Source organism: Bemisia tabaci, chromosome 2 (assembly GCF_918797505.1).
Source record: "Bemisia tabaci chromosome 2, PGI_BMITA_v3".
In the NCBI taxonomy this organism is placed as follows: Eukaryota; Metazoa; Arthropoda; class Insecta; order Hemiptera; family Aleyrodidae; genus Bemisia; species Bemisia tabaci.
The window spans coordinates 32,518,599-32,534,538 of NC_092794.1; the positions used below are offsets into that span (position 1 = coordinate 32,518,599).

The window sequence follows — 15,940 nt, forward strand, 5'->3', positions numbered from 1 at the left end:
GAGAGGCCGGATAAAGCGAAGATTCGGGGAAAACGAGGGGTTTGGGTCGACAGAAAGTTCTTAAATCTACTCCATCAACAGAAAGTAGAATTTGAGAACTTTCTCCATCCCCCAAACCTTATCCCTGTTGCTGTCAATACTTTGAATATTCTATCTATAATCTTGCCCCCCAAATTTTTCCCAAAAACATGAAAACTTAAAACACAAATAAAAGGAGTGGAAAACGACGGTTCAAAAAACGTTTGAAAGTCCCCAAATTCGACCTCCTCTCACAGCGGATGGAATAGTTCGAATCCAGAAAATTACCTTCAACAATTTAAAAAATAAAAAATTTGCAAAATATTGCAATAATTTTGAGTTATATTGAAATTAATTCCCTCATAACAAAAGTACACTAGAAAACGAAATTAAAAATGTTTTGTAAATTTTATGTCATGTAAAGAGAGCTTTCTGTCAACCCGAACCACTCGTTTTCCACGAATCTTCGCTTTATCCGGCCTCTCTTGCTGAGTTAGCTGCACCCATCAAGTAAGTGATGGCATGAATTTCATGGTACCTAAATGCATAGAGTACAGAAAAACCGTAATGACCAATTCCGAACGAAATAAAAATCCAGACCTTGAGGTTGCATCGCGATTCGGGTCATTTTGACGAATTTTAAATCGTAAAGCTGACAGCTTTGCAACTCTAAATTGTTCGAATATGCTTTTTCTAATCGAAAACTCTCAGATTGCACCGTTTCCGGGAAATTTTGGAGGAAATCACACCTCGAACCCTTCATTTTATCATCAAATTCGATATTTTTGAGTCCGCAACTCGGCAATGCTGCCGCAGGGGCCAAAAAAATTTTATGGGCATAAAAATCTCATGAAAGTCACATCTTATACCAGGTTGATACGTACAAAAAATTCAGATTGGTCACGGCAAGGATGAGGGAGAAGAGGTTTAATTTGTCGCCCCGTGCCCAGTCTGCCACTTTACCCTCAAAAAACCACCAAAATTCGAATATTTTCCGAAAAACTCAAACACTCTACTTCGAAATTGGCCAAAAACCCATCAGGCAGTACCCTACTACAACTTACGATTTGAATTTTTGATTTTGAATGGAAATCACATTTTGAAACCTTCATTTTATCATTAAATTCGATATTTTAGAGTCTGCAACTTGGCAACGCTGCAGCAGGAGCAAAAAAATTTGTATGGGCATGAAAATTTCAGAAAAGTCACATCTTATACCAGGCGAAAACATACTAAAAATTCAGATCGGTCGAGGCAAGGATAAGGGAGAGGGGATTTAATTTGTCGCCCCAAGGCCAATTTGGCTATTTTACCCCTAAAAAACCACAAAAATGCGATTATTTTTCCAGGAGCTCCGAAAACCTGTTTTGAAATCTCCCAAAAACCCATCAGGGAGTACCCCACTACAACCTCCAACTTGAATTTTTTATGTAAATTCAAGTCGCATAATAAGTGAGTTCAAGCGCACCGTGTATGGTGAAGAAATGGTACCAAATTTAATGGTACTTAATAAGGTGGAAAAATGGTGCTCGGTCCACACCGGCCGAGGGATTGCGAAGGAATGTGGGTGGCGAGTGACGAACGACGATGCGATCCAAACCTCCATCTTTGAGGTTGGTGGGAGGAGAGCTATACGAAAGAAAACGGAGATTGCCGAAAGAATGTGGAGGGAGGGGTAGCTGAGGCCGTAGAGGGGGGTACCTAGGGACGGGCAAGCAGGTAGCGGCCGGACGACCGCTCGAAACAGCTGAACTTTACTCGTCGATAAAAGTAAGAAGAGTTGAGAAAATCGAAAAAATAATTACAGCCTGCAAATCTACAGATCAGAAGCTTCCATTTAAGAAAAAACCCATGCAAATCGGTCCGGTAGTTCTCTCAAAGTTAATGTCCCAAAATTCGGTCTTTAGTCTGAATTAATGGGAGAAAATTCAAGCCCAGCTAATCTTCACTCGTCGATAACAGTAAGAAAATTTGAGAAAATCGAAAAAACGACCACAGCCTGCAAATCTACAGATCAGAGGCTTTCATTTAAAACAAAAATCATGCAAATCGGTCCGGTGGTTCTCTCAAAGTTAATGTCCAAAGATTCGGACCTCTGTTTTAATACATTGGAGAAAATTTGAGAAAATTATAGGAGACAATCTGAAAAAATCGAAAAACAAATTACAGCCTGCAAATCTACAGCTCAGGGGCTTTTATTTAAAAAAAAGATAAGGCAAATCGGTCCGGTGGTTCTCTCAAAGTTAACGCCCAAAGATTCGGAACTTTGCATTTTAATATATAGGATAGGGGTTGCCTTGTGAAAAAATTTAGGAAGGGGGGGGGGGACAAAAAGGAATTAACTTTGACTTCGGAACATTACTAAACTTTCAACTCAATAGTATATTTATCAAAAAATTTACAAGGGTGGTGGGAGACTGTTGGATCAAATTCTGGACACTCAATGTGACATTTTTTTTGGACAGTGGAGCTGAAGATTGGAGATTCTCATTTTTACTAAATAGTGAATTCAAAGACTAAAATGTAGATTAAATACCAGAATCTTTTTCTCCTTTGGGCTCTTTGAGAGCATCTTTGATATCTTTTTCTAAAGCTTGGGTGGCATGAGTTGAACCATGGGATGGAAATTTAGCCTTGAATTCTTCGAGACATCGTTTTGCTTCTTTCAACCAATTCAATCGATAAAGACATCTGGCCAATCTGTTGACAAAAAGGTTTACAATTGACACTGTTTAACATCAAGAAGACTTGCTTAAAAACAAAGGAAAAAGAGGAATATGCTGTCAGATCCAGAGCCTTTGAATTGATCAAGAGCTGTTTAATAAGAATTTTTTAGTCTCCAACTTCTGAAATGAGTTCTGAACAATTTTGAATGGATATTTCTGCCAAGAATTTCACTTTTTCCATTGAGAATCATTCATATCTCTCTAAAAAATGCAAAGTTCATTACATCGGATTTTTTAACATTGTTCTGAGCTTTACAAAAAGCCTAAGACTGATGAACAAATAGAAGAACGGCACAGCTATGGCCATCTCTATCTTTATACCTATAATAAAGCTGATACGTCGATCCGCAGGGCCGAAAATTTGTGAGCTAAAAAATGCCGAGAACTCGGCGTTTCCCATTGGATTACATTGTTTAATTTGCTTAAAACCTTGAATTTCAACTTGTATCACTCAAGTCGTTGGAGCACCAAAAACATAAACATTTTCGTAATTATTTTCCTTGCACACGGTTTCTTATCTCCCCACACGTCAACTCTAAAGATTGTAAAAGAGTCTAAAAAAAATTGAAAATTTCAAGAAAAAAAAACACCTGCCCAAAGTTTTGAGAGATGAAATCTTAAAAAAAAGAGCGTAAGATGCTTGAATAAAGATGGTAAGCTACACACAATGGGTAATTTTAATTATCCATAAGTGAACGATTTTAATACATTGTCGAGCATGCAGAGCTTCATCACTTTTCTGCTACAGTTGGAAATGCAAAAAAATTTTACACTTCTGGAACACTGACAACGAGTCTCATACAGATATCTCTGTTGCTGGGTGACTGGAGATTAAATTATTTTGAGTAAATCCTGGCTTTAAATAACAGAATCTTTAACAAAAAAGTGAAAGAGAGCGAAATACAATCAATGGTATATGACATTTGCTCATAGTGAGATTTGATTTTTGATTATGCAAATATTAACTCGAAAGCCACTTCACAGAGCTCATTATTAAGCTCTTGCTCATGGTTATTCATCTGAAGACCACCTGGCTTTTCTTAAATGTTGGACATCTTGCGAGAAAATCTTTGAAATAAAAATTAATTTATATCCTTAAATGTGTAATTCAAAGTATCATTACTCCTATTTTTTGCAAATGAAAGGATATTCATGTGTAGACTTTTCAAATCAACACCCAAGAAGTTGACTTCTTGGGTGTTGATTTAAAAAAGGTAAACTTTTTTGGTGGCCTAATTGATCAAAGTTAAAAATAAAAAGTTAGACTCTATAATTTAAGATACCTGAAGAAGGCTTTAACATGATTTGGATCTAATTTCAGAGTCATATAACAATCTCTCAGAGCAGCATATGTATCTCCATCCCTGGAAAAGAACAGATGAAATGACTTCAATAAAAAATAAATAAATCCACAGATATTTTATGGTGCTTTTGGAGACAGAATGATGGAAAAATCTGGAAGAGTGAGGAAAAGTCACAATGTGAGAGCGAAACTGATAGAATGCATACCTTGCTCATGGTGTTTCAAATCTCTGCTCTCATTTTATTTTATTAAAGGAAAAAAAATGATATTGCTTGAAATGTACACTGCACATTTTTTGCTTGTTTGTTCTTACTGTTTGAAGAATAATCTTATTCTTCAAACAGTAAGAACAAAAATCAGGGAGCAGATTTTCAAGAAATGATGTTGAGTGCTTATTCATTTAAAAAATAAAGTATGAAGAAGTAAACAGAAACAAATCGGAATCTTTCAAATTTCATGAATATCGTGCAATGTCAGAACACTTTTTGACGTTGCTGAAGTACGTAGTAACGATGTATGAAAATAGGAAGATTCCGTTGTGTTTATAGTTACTCTTTTCGTTCTAATGCATGCGCAAGGACGATGGATCGCGCCGGAGAGAATGCAGAGTCAAAAGTATGGCTAAAGTTGAATCAATCTGCGCGGCCGCCATCTTACATGACCCAGCGAAATAAATGGGCAAAACAGGATTTAAACCTGGGCTTAGAATGTGCAACTTCAAACTCGTTTTTCGTGGGTTAATACCGTTCAAAAAATTCAGGGAAAATTCCTGTGAACTATGAGCACTCTCTAGCTTTTAGAAATGCAATAAAATACCTATACATCGTTTTGATCTAATTTCTTTTGTGGACCCTGCGATATCAAAGCAAAATTATGCCCAGAGCCACATAACCCTAGAGCCTTCAGCACATCCACTCCGTGGCATAATATCATTGTCTAAATGATGGGCCAACACTGCCAACAGTGTGAGACAAGGCAGCTTATCATGATTTACATATGATAACGCTTCACAACTGAATGCAAAAACAAGAATCACACGCATCTTATTGGAGGACTTCGGACATAAAATTGAACTAAACAGACTACGTAACAAAATTATTGGTGGTCCGCCGTGACCTTAAGATTCTCGGGCACCCATGTCCCAAGCCCCCGAATATCGATCGGCGGAACCCCAGCGGCCGGGTCACCGCACTGTGGGGCACAGAGGCCTGTTTCACACGAAAAATACCGTTTTTAAGAGTGTTCAGTTTTGTATTGATGATAAGGAATTCGTTAAAATGCCTCTCTAAGGGATAAGGATTTATCATCATTTCATCCAATAATGGCTTAACAGCGATGTTTTGGAGGGGGAACATGGGTACCTCTCATACTGCACCGATAATATATAGAAGTGTGTTCTGAACTGCAACTGTGTAAGGCTTTATCACGGCTCAGCGGTTGCACAGGATGAAAATTTGTTCACTAGGACTTCTTCTCCTAAAAAAGAGCTTTCATTTGATGTATACACTTTTTCCATTGCGCACTTTCCACGGTCCAAAAATCTTGTTAGCAAACGTGCCTAATATATCTTAAAAATTCCATCAAAAAAGCTTTCTGCAGTTTTTTAATTAGGTTTCTATAGAGTTTTGAGGCCAGACACTTTTTCTTCAAACCCTCAACAATCATTTGCACCACAGATTTGCTGTAAAAAACTGCGGGAAACCCATTTTTTAAATTTTTTTTTAAATTAAAGTCGACTCATCAAAAAAAAGATTAAATTCATATTTCACATTAACGACCTAAGATATCGTACAGTAAATAAATTCTTCCGAGTGAATAGTTATAATATTGTTAAATTGAGTTAATGCGCTTCGGCGGGTGCACACTTTTTTCCAGGGTTGCCACATTTTTCCATATTTAATAAGTGCAAAAAAGGTTCTCAGAAGAGACAACATTATAAAGGAGGGGTATCGATAAGGGCCGATTTTGGCCCCACTTCAAAAAATCATCTGAACCCATATTTTAAGTACCCTAGGATAGGTGCATTCTGGCGCAAAATGTTTTTGCGATTGTGCATCGTTTTCCTGCCACAACAGCCGACTCAATTTTTCGGCTGAAAAATGGTTTTAATTTTATGACGAGCCTAAAAAAGCTTTGTTTCATGAATACCGGGGTTCCATTTACGTAATTTTTTGCGTACTTTTCAATAGAACAGGCGAAAATTGTCTAAACTCACTTTAAGTGGGTCTTTCTGGACATTTTCAACGATTTTTGGGGTTTTTTGGCAATTTTTCACCTGTAACTAGAAAACGGTTAATTACACAACTAAAGCGATTGCAGATTCAAAAAGAGCGTAAAAAATCCGTTAGAAATCATTGGTTAGACATTTTCTCAGCTTTAACTGTCAACACGAAAAACAGCTCTAAACTTGAGAAAACCGAAAAAACTGCATTTTCCACAATTATTAGTCTTCATTTACACCCAGCACAATTTTTCCACATCACCAAAATTCAACAGATTAAAGTTACATACCAGTACATGAAACACGCCAAAAATTACGGTATGGAAAAATTGTGCTCATAGTTAAAAATAGAATTTTGTTGAATGGAACCATCCTTAAATAAAAGATGAAAATTCTCTAACTATCCGGGAAGATTCGCCAATCATTCATGGGATACCTGTATCCGGGTAATTTTTTGCGTACGTTCGTCTGGAACGAGTGAAAATGGGGAAAAATCCTGTTAAGTGGTCCATTCAGAGAATTTTTCACGATTTTTGGGGGATTTTGGGGTTTTTTTGTGAGGGGGGGGGGGTTAAGGGGTTTTTTGGGGGGCTCGGGGAGCATTTTTTGTTTGTAATACAACAAAAACAATAACAAATTCAGAAAGAACGCGAGAAATTCGATAGGATTGGATACTTGACACGCTCTCTTAGCTTGGACTGTCTACACGAAAAACGGTCTCAAACTCGAGAAACTGGAAAAAACAGCCTTTTCTCCAGCTCCCCAGTCATAATTTACATCCTGGTCACTTAACAGGTTAGAACGTTAAGCAGTATACAAGGTGTAACAACTAAGTGACGACAAACTTCCAGGGGTTGTTCCATGGCTCAAAACAAGCAGAAAAGTCCCGCACCAAAATCCTCTAGGATGCGTGGTTCTCGAGTTATGGGGAGTTCAATTTTTGAAAAAAATACCGCACGTGTTCAATTATGACGTCACAGTGGCTGTCCTAATTGTCGGAACCGAAAAAAGTTGTGGTTTCGTAAAGTGCTCATCAATAGCTCAACAAAAGGTTTTTCGTTTTTTTTTGTACAACCCCTCTGAATGGAGTTATTGACCGTTAAAAAAAATACCGTATTACCGTACGTCTCAAATAAAGTTGGTCAGGACGTACGGTAAAACGGAATTTTTTTTAACGGTCATTAACTCCACTAGGTTTTATTGAAGAAATGCCAGAGGGTGGTTCGGGTGTGTATGCAGAAGGCAGATATAAGGCCTTAATTTAATTTTTTAACTGTAATGCGATGTATTTAGTACTAAGTATACAGTCTGTATATGATTGTTCACAATAAATTGACTTGTTAAATAATAAAATAAATAAATGAATAAATAATTATAATAATACTAATAATAATTAAAAAAAAAATTGAAAAAAATATCTCCATTAGAAGGAGTTTTACGAAAATAAACGAAAAAATCTTTTGTTACGCTATTGATGTAAATTATAACTGGGAAGCTGGAGAAAAGGCCGTTTTTTCCAGTTTCTCGAGTTTGAGACCGTTTTTCGTGTAGACAGTCCAAGCTAAGAGAGAGTGTCAAGTATCGAATTCTATCGAATTTTTCGCGTTCTTTCTGAATTTGTTATTGTTTTTGTTGTATTACAAACAAAAAATGCTCCCTGAGCCCCCCAAAAAACCCCTTAACCCCCCCCCCCTCACAAAAAAAACCCCAAAATCCCCCAAAAATCGTGAAAAATTCTCTGAATGGACCACTTAACAGGATTTTTCCCCATTTTCACTCGTTCCAGACGAACGTACGCAAAAAATTACCCGGATACAGGTATCCCATGAATGATTGGCGAATCTTCTCGGATAGTTAGAGAATTTTCATCTTTCATTTAAGGATGGTTCCATTCAACAAAAGTCTATTTTTAACTATGAGCACAATTTTTCCATACCGTAATTTTTGGCGTGTTTCATGTACTGGTATGTAACTTTAATCTGTTGAATTTTGGTGATGTGGAAAAATTGTGCTGGGTGTAAATGAAGACTAATAATTGTGGAAAATGCAGTTTTTTCGGTTTTCTCAAGTTTAGAGCTGTTTTTCGTGTTGACAGTTAAAGCTGAGAAAATGTCTAACCAATGATTTCTAACGGATTTTTTACGCTCTTTTTGAATCTGCAATCGCTTTAGTTGTATAATTAACCGTTTTCTAGTTACAGGTGAAAAATTGCCAAAAAACCCCAAAAATCGTTGAAAATGTCCAGAAAGACCCACTTAAAGTGAGTTTAGACAATTTTCGCCTGTTCTATTGAAAAGTACGCAAAAAATTACGTAAATGGAACCCCGGTATTCATGAAACAAAGCTTTTTTAGGCTCGTCATAAAATTAAAACCATTTTTCAGCCGAAAAATTGAGTCGGCTGTTGTGGCAGGAAAACGATGCACAATCGCAAAAACATTTTGCGCCAGAATGCACCTATCCTAGGGTACTTAAAATATGGGTTCAGATGATTTTTTGAAGTGGGGCCAAAATCGGCCCTTATAGATACCCCTCCTTTGTCTTTCATCTTTTCCTTCTTTTTCGTAAGTGAAATTATTAATACTCCCATATGTGACGCAGGAGGACAAAATGTGCTTTTAAATGAAAACTGAAATTGTTTAGTGCACTCGAAAACAGTTTGAGGGTAAAAAAAACCCCCCAAAAGCCCACACTATTTTAGTTTTCAATGATGATAATTCCTAATGTAATATTTTGAAGGGCATTTGGGTCGATCTTTCAAGAGATGATTTGTATTATTAATAATGTAAGCGTTTAAGGTGGATTGGTCCTCCAGATTGGCGACAATGCAGACAAACTTCGACTGCTATTTGCTTGGAAAACTTGTTTTCCTCCCTCGGACTTTGGAATGCTGCCAAGTGGTCAACTTTAGGAATATTTCAGTTATATCTTTGTGCCAACTGCAGAATGAACCCTTCTAACCCATGGTACAAATCACCTTAAGGCAAATTTTGTCCTGCTGCTTCACTTACGACATTTGGTCTCCTGAATGTAATGGTGTCCTTTCATACCAGACGATCACAGCGACTGGCCTACAGTTTTCGAGCTTCTCAAATGTATTGACGATTTCAGTCGCACTAGAAGCTGCTAATGTTGACTAGCTCAGTTGATGGCATGTCCCTGGATATTTGAACACAGTTCTAATTTGATATGAAGCCATTTTTTTTTTTTTTTTTTTTAAATTTATTTCTGAATTTTGAGCTCAGCCAATAATTGGTAAACATTTGGGCGGAATTTATTAAAGTCCAAGAATATTGCACCAAATGCAAGAGAGGTAAAAAATACTATTCAGCTGACCGTTATTTCCAGTAAACGTTGTAAGTACATTTTGTCCAATTCCATACCAAGCGCCTCTCAAGAAAATTCATAGGATGCATCTTTGATCCTCTGAAATGATACTTGATAGCTTACAACAGCAAAACATAGAACCGGAAAACCATGCAGGGCATTAATTTGCAAAGTTATTCTTTTTATTTAAGCATGGTAACCCACAAGAATCAATAATACGAGGAGACAGTGACAAAAATAAATTAACATATAAAGCGTTAATCTGTGAACATTCTAGTCTTTTATTCTTCTAATTTTAACAATCTTAGGTCGTTTTCCAGACTCTTCTTGGTCACTTTCAAGCTCTCAGTTTTGTTTTTGAAAGTTTTTTCAGCGTTAAAATGGTTTCTGATCCCAGTGCGATTGCTCAAAAAAGGAGTCATCACTGGACCAGCTCAAATCCTCATAACAAACTTTTGTTGTAATTTTTGAACAAATCTGACATCAGATTTGAGTTCAGCGACCCAAAAACCTCAACGAACCAAAAACTCAGTGATTTTCGTTCAGATTTAGCCGAGATATCAATTATTCTCGCGCAACCGGCACCTCTGGCCCACAGTGCTTTGGTCCCCCCCTGAGTTGTCCGATCCGATCCTTCAGAAGGTTGCTGCAGCTGCAGAAAGAAAATCAGCCCAAAAGAGCCTCCCAAAAAAAGGGTCTTTTTTGGCCCCTTTTGTGAAACTCGGGGATTTCATTCAAATGTGGCCTAAACGAAACCTTATGATGACCCAAGACTCCAGTAAAAATTTTAGCTTGAGTATACGTCTGGTTTCGGAGATACAACGTTGCAAAGTTTGCATATTTAAGCTTTAAAAATCTTCATATTTTGAAATATTATCTTCCTAAAACTAACATGAGAGTGAACTTTACAATACTGAAACACATAGCGTAAATGAAGCATAATGATAAAGCAAGTCTCCAGTAAAAGTTTCAGCTTATGTATGACCCCTGTTTAGGTAGTGCAACGTTGCAAAGTTTACCTTTCTGAGCTTTAAAAATACTCAAATTTTTGAGTTTCTTATTTAAAAACCAATTTTAGTGAATGTCCAATTGTATTTTGTGGCACGAAATTAACCCCTAGTGGTATTCGTGGATGCATAGTGCATTGATGTAAGGCTACAATAATTTCAAGTAACACAGCGTTGCAAATTTTACATCTTATACCTCTGAACATGTCTTTTCTATTGTTTTTTTATTAAAAAAAAACTTTGATCAAACATGTCTCGATATTTTAAAGCAAAATGTTAGGACTCTAGTTAGAACTAGATGACAATTGGTATAAAAAATTACACTGTTGCCTATTTTTTTTTTCCTTCAACATTTATACATAAAATAATTTTAAAATTAGGATACTTCCAAAAATAATAATCTGATTTCAAAATCAAATTCAAGAGACTTTGTCATGCTTAATGGAATACTCATCATCAGCGTTTCTTTCAAAATCCAACAAATTCTGCCTCGCCATAGTTGCCAATTCGACCTTTTGTTAAGAAAAATTAAAAAATAAACATAGAATACGGAATATTTCGAGTTTTTTTAAGTATAAATTAATCTTGATCTAGAGAATACATTTATTACGCCTTGAAAAAATAATGCGTTCATCCATTGCATCCGTCCTTGTTCCTTTAGTGTTCATTTAATCATTTATTTGTTTTTTCTTTTTTTTTTTTCTTAATGTTAAAGTTTAAGATTAGCGACAGTGTCAAGCGAGTGTCAAGACATTGTCCATAGATTTGCAGGCAGAACTTGTACCGATGTGTGATAAATTCATGCAAAAAAAAAAATAAATATAAAAAATGAAAAAAAAATGAAGAAAAAAATAAAAAAAAATTATAATTGTTATTTAAAAAATGTAAAAACATTAAAAATGTAAAAACATTAAAAATGTAAAAACATTAAAAATGTAAAAACATTAAAAATGTAAAAACATTAAACATGTAAAAAAAATAAAATAAAAATTAAAACAGTAAAGCAAAGTTATAAAAAACAAAAATCAAATATCAATTCTTAGAGGATTCCTTATTTTAATTTCTCATTTATTTATCGTTTTAAAAGAAGTATTAATAAACTTGATCAAAGTATTTTTTCCAATACCAATTGTCACTCGGAACTGACATCAACCCTCGATAATTTGCCCTAAAAAACCCTTGATATCAGGTATTACATTCATAGACGTCATCTTTAACTACCATAAATAATAATTTCAAGAGTTTAACGTTGTTAGCTTGGCAACGCTGTACCACCACCAATCAAAGTATCCCTGTTTATTCGAACATACATCTACAAATGACACGTGGGTAGATTTTACTCCTCAACTTCGAAAACAAGATCCACGAAAATCGCTCTTTAAACGTGGAACTTCAAAATATGAACATTTTTAAAGCTCAAATAAATAAACTTTGCAACGCTGTATCATTGAATCTGTGCTTACACTCGCGGTAAGGCCTATATGGAAGACGTATCTTATTATAAAATTACACCTAAACTCCATAAACATATATTTTGGTGATCAGTAAGTTTGTCTTTTTATAAAAAAACTAACCAAAATGAGCATTTTTTATAGGTCTTTGGTGTCAACTTTGCAACGTTGTATCAAGAGAATTAGCAGTATTATTGTATCAATAGATGTATGCATTCAATAATAAGACTAACTGTTGGTTAAATGTCACAAAATATCATAAAATGTCCGATTAAGGTGTTTTCGAAAATAAGATACTTGAAAATATGCAAATTTTTAAGGCTTAAATATGCAAACTTTGCAACGCTGTATCTCGGAAACTAGACGTATACTCAAGCTAAAATTTTTACTGGAGGCTTGTCTCACCATAAGGTTTCATTTCAGCCACATACGAATGAAATCCCCGAGTTTCAAAAAAGGGGCCACTTTTTGGGAGGCTCTTTACAGTAAATCTATGTTTATGCTATTGATTTTGCTAATACTAACTTTCTACAGATGAAACTTGATAATATTTTACTTCATATTTGAAATTTCTATGATTGTTGTACTAAGTCTTGATTTCTTGTATGAAGAAATTTTTAGAGGCAGAGAAAAATCTGACAGTGTGAAATTCTCAACAAACACTATCTAAAACATTGAGCTTTCATTATTCTTGTAAATAAATGATGATGAAAAAAAGATCCTGCTTTTGGGTGAAGAGACAGCGGTTGGATATCAAATAAACTCACCAGTCACGATTTAAATAAGCAGCAGCTCTATTTCCATACAGTAAAGCGCAATCTGGATACTGACTGATTGCTAAATTGTACAGCCTAATAGCACCTGTAAACTGCTCTGACTTAAAAAGTGAGTTGGCCTGCAAGAAAGAAACAATAAAACAATCTGTGTAAATGCCTTGTATTAGATTAGATCATTCAAACCAATCCAATTACATGTGTATACATCTTTCACTTGAGATGGAGGCAGAAAAGAAATTGGCGCCCAGCTAATTCATGCGCGATGCCAATGATCCATGTCAACATTTGGGGGGCTTCGCGCTGTGGTGCGCAGACAGTACAGGACTGTCTCGATCAAGCCGGCTATCGGATATTAGGTAAAAATACCATTTTATCATTTTCATTCAAGCCACTAAACTTTATCATAACTCTCTCCATGATATGTGATGTTAATATTCCGAATCAACTTATCAATACCATGGGGCAATTTCAAGTAATTAATTCATGAATGATCCAACACGGTGAAGACTGTAATCCTTAAAAATCTTAGCACTTCTAATTTTCATTGACATCATGCTTTAGACATGGCAATAATACCTAAGTAAATGAAATTGGAAGGATTTTGACCAAGGCCTTAGAAGAGCTAAGGTATTAAAACTTTTTAAAAAATTTAAAAAAGTCACGCTTTCACCAAATGGTTATTTCTCGGACGCGTTTCGGTGGCTACCCGGGCCATCATCATCAGCTGACTGCCGAACTTGCAGTCTTTTTGATCGCCTCACTGTTAGCTGCGCAGGCGCGTTAGTTTCCGGTGTTTTCGTGGGCGGGCGTATCCGAGGTTCAAATACTTTTTTTGAAGGTATAGATTGCAAAAAACGATTTTGGAGACATTGTAAATCAGTGTTGATTAAATTCGCTTTATTTCTTGTTGAAGTGCAAGTTGGCAATGCAGTGTAAAACTGTTAAGTTGGTAGTACGGAGTACTAACCTAGTCGTGTGAGACTGCGTGCTGTAGCGTAGTCAGGTTTTCTTACATAATGTGATAACTAGAATAAATCACTGTTCGGTCATCTTAACTCTCTTCAATGCCTTCCTTTTTTTACATATTATCCACTGCTTTAATTAAGCTACCTCAACAGGTTATGTGCCCTTATAAGTAAAATTTACGCGTTGTTCAGTTTTCGATCGCGAGTTTGTTTTTTCGTTCCGTCGCCGTATCATGTCCGTGAGTCTACACCTCGTGCCGCGTACCGGTCCTGAAGCAGATTTCTTCAGAAAATACTGAAAAATCTTCTATGACGACTGACGACGACGATCAATCAGTGGAGTCAACTTTGGAGGATCAATCAGAAACTAACGACAAGCTGCCTGCATCACAGCCTCAGCAAACTTCTGACTCCACTATGGCTGCTGGAGCGGCTCCCTTGCCCACCTTCCAGAAACTCAAAGGTCAAGAAAATTGGTCAACTTGGAAGTTCCAGATGTTCAATTTCCTAAACTATGATGATCTCTGGGATGTAACAGATCCTACACAAGAAGGTAATGATTCACTTTCTAACAACTCAGCTACCAAACTGAAACAACGGAAGGCTTCAGCAAAGATTAATCTCATGATCGAACCATGTTGCATTGTGCATGTTCGCAATACTGAAACCCCCAGTCAAGCATGGCAAAAACTTCAAAAAGCCTATGAAAGCTCTGGTCTATCTCGTCGTTTAAGGTTGTTAAGAAACCTCTTCAATGTTCGTCTTGAAAATTTCCCCACTATGACGGATTATATTTCAGAAGTTTTAAATTTGTCTCAACAACTGAACGACATCAGTGCCCCACTCGATGATGAATTTATCGGTGTTATTCTTCTTAGTGGTTTAACTGCAGATTTTGATGCAATGGTCCTAGCTCTAGAGCATTCTCAAACTAAAATCACGTCTGACCTTATCAAGAGTAAGCTTCTAGACCATGCCGATAAGAAAGTAGAAGAAAATGCGCAAGTCTTCTTCACTGGTAAACGACCCTACAAAACTATTAAATGTAATTATTGTGGTTTATTAGGTCATCGCACTGTTAACTGCCGTAAGAAACCCAAAGGAAATGGTGAGTCAAACACATCCACTAACAATGCCTCAGCATCATCCTCATCTCATTCTAATGGCAAAGACTCAGACATAAAAATAAATCAACAACATGGGAAAAAGAAACCTAAACACTCTTTTTTCACAGCACTAGCATCTTTTAATTTTAGTTGTAATGAATGGTTTCTAGACTCTGGCGCCAGCAAGCAGCATATGACATGCTATCGTGAGATCCTCAGTGAATTTCAAACTTTACCACCAGAATGTATCACTACTGCCAGTAATACGGTCATTAAATCACAAGGTCAAGGTAATTGTTTGATTAAGTTGCAAGGATCCACAGAACCGATTGAAGTTCATGATGTGTTGTATGTGCCTGATTTAACTGTCAATTTGTTATCTGTAAGCCGATTAATCTCCAAAGGTTTATCTGTCCTCTTTGATGATGAAGGAGGAACAATCATCAATTCTGATGGAGATATTATTGCAACAGCATCTCTATTTCATGGTGTTTATAAATTAGATGTTCAATCCAATGAGTTTCCTCAACAGCAAACTGAAGTTTCCTTTACTTCAGCAAACTTAGCGTTGCAGGACAACCAAACCTTATGGCATCGCAGACTTGGTCACTTAAATATGCGCTCCATGAATCTTCTTAAAAATAGTCTAGCTGATGGCATCACATATCAAAACTCTCGAGTAAACAAACCGTGCGCACAGTGTGTTCTAGGAAAACAAACATCATTGCCCTTCGGCATATCTTCTTCTCGAGCCAAAGCCAAATTAGAAATTATTCATACTGATTTGTGTGGCCCAATGCCTGTACCGTCACACAATGGAGCAAAGTACATTCTAACTTTTACCGATGACTTTACTCGAAAAACCTGGGTATATTTTCTCAAAGCTAAAAGTGAAGTATTTAACAAATTTCGAATCTTCCAAAACTTAGTTGAGAAACAATCAGATCGATCCATTAAATGCCTACGTTCTGATAATGGCAAAGAATATGATAATTCTAAATTTCATAATTTTTTCGATGATATAGGTGTTTGCCATTTAAC

At 36.2% G+C, this 15,940-nt stretch overlaps 1 protein-coding gene across 2 annotated transcripts in view; it reads right to left on the reverse strand.

Annotated features, from left to right (window-relative positions):
• LOC109032790 (WD and tetratricopeptide repeats protein 1) overlaps window positions 1-15,940 on the reverse strand; it is a 108,470-nt gene that overhangs the window by 15,510 nt on the left and 77,020 nt on the right. For both annotated transcript variants that reach the window (XM_072297167.1, XM_072297168.1), the window contains 3 exons: window positions 12,820-12,947; window positions 4,028-4,108; window positions 2,555-2,718 (listed from right to left, as the gene is read on the reverse strand). In XM_072297167.1, coding sequence (XP_072153268.1) covers window positions 2,555-2,718; window positions 4,028-4,108; window positions 12,820-12,947 — 373 coding nt within the window. The remainder of the gene's footprint in view (window positions 1-2,554; window positions 2,719-4,027; window positions 4,109-12,819; window positions 12,948-15,940) is intronic.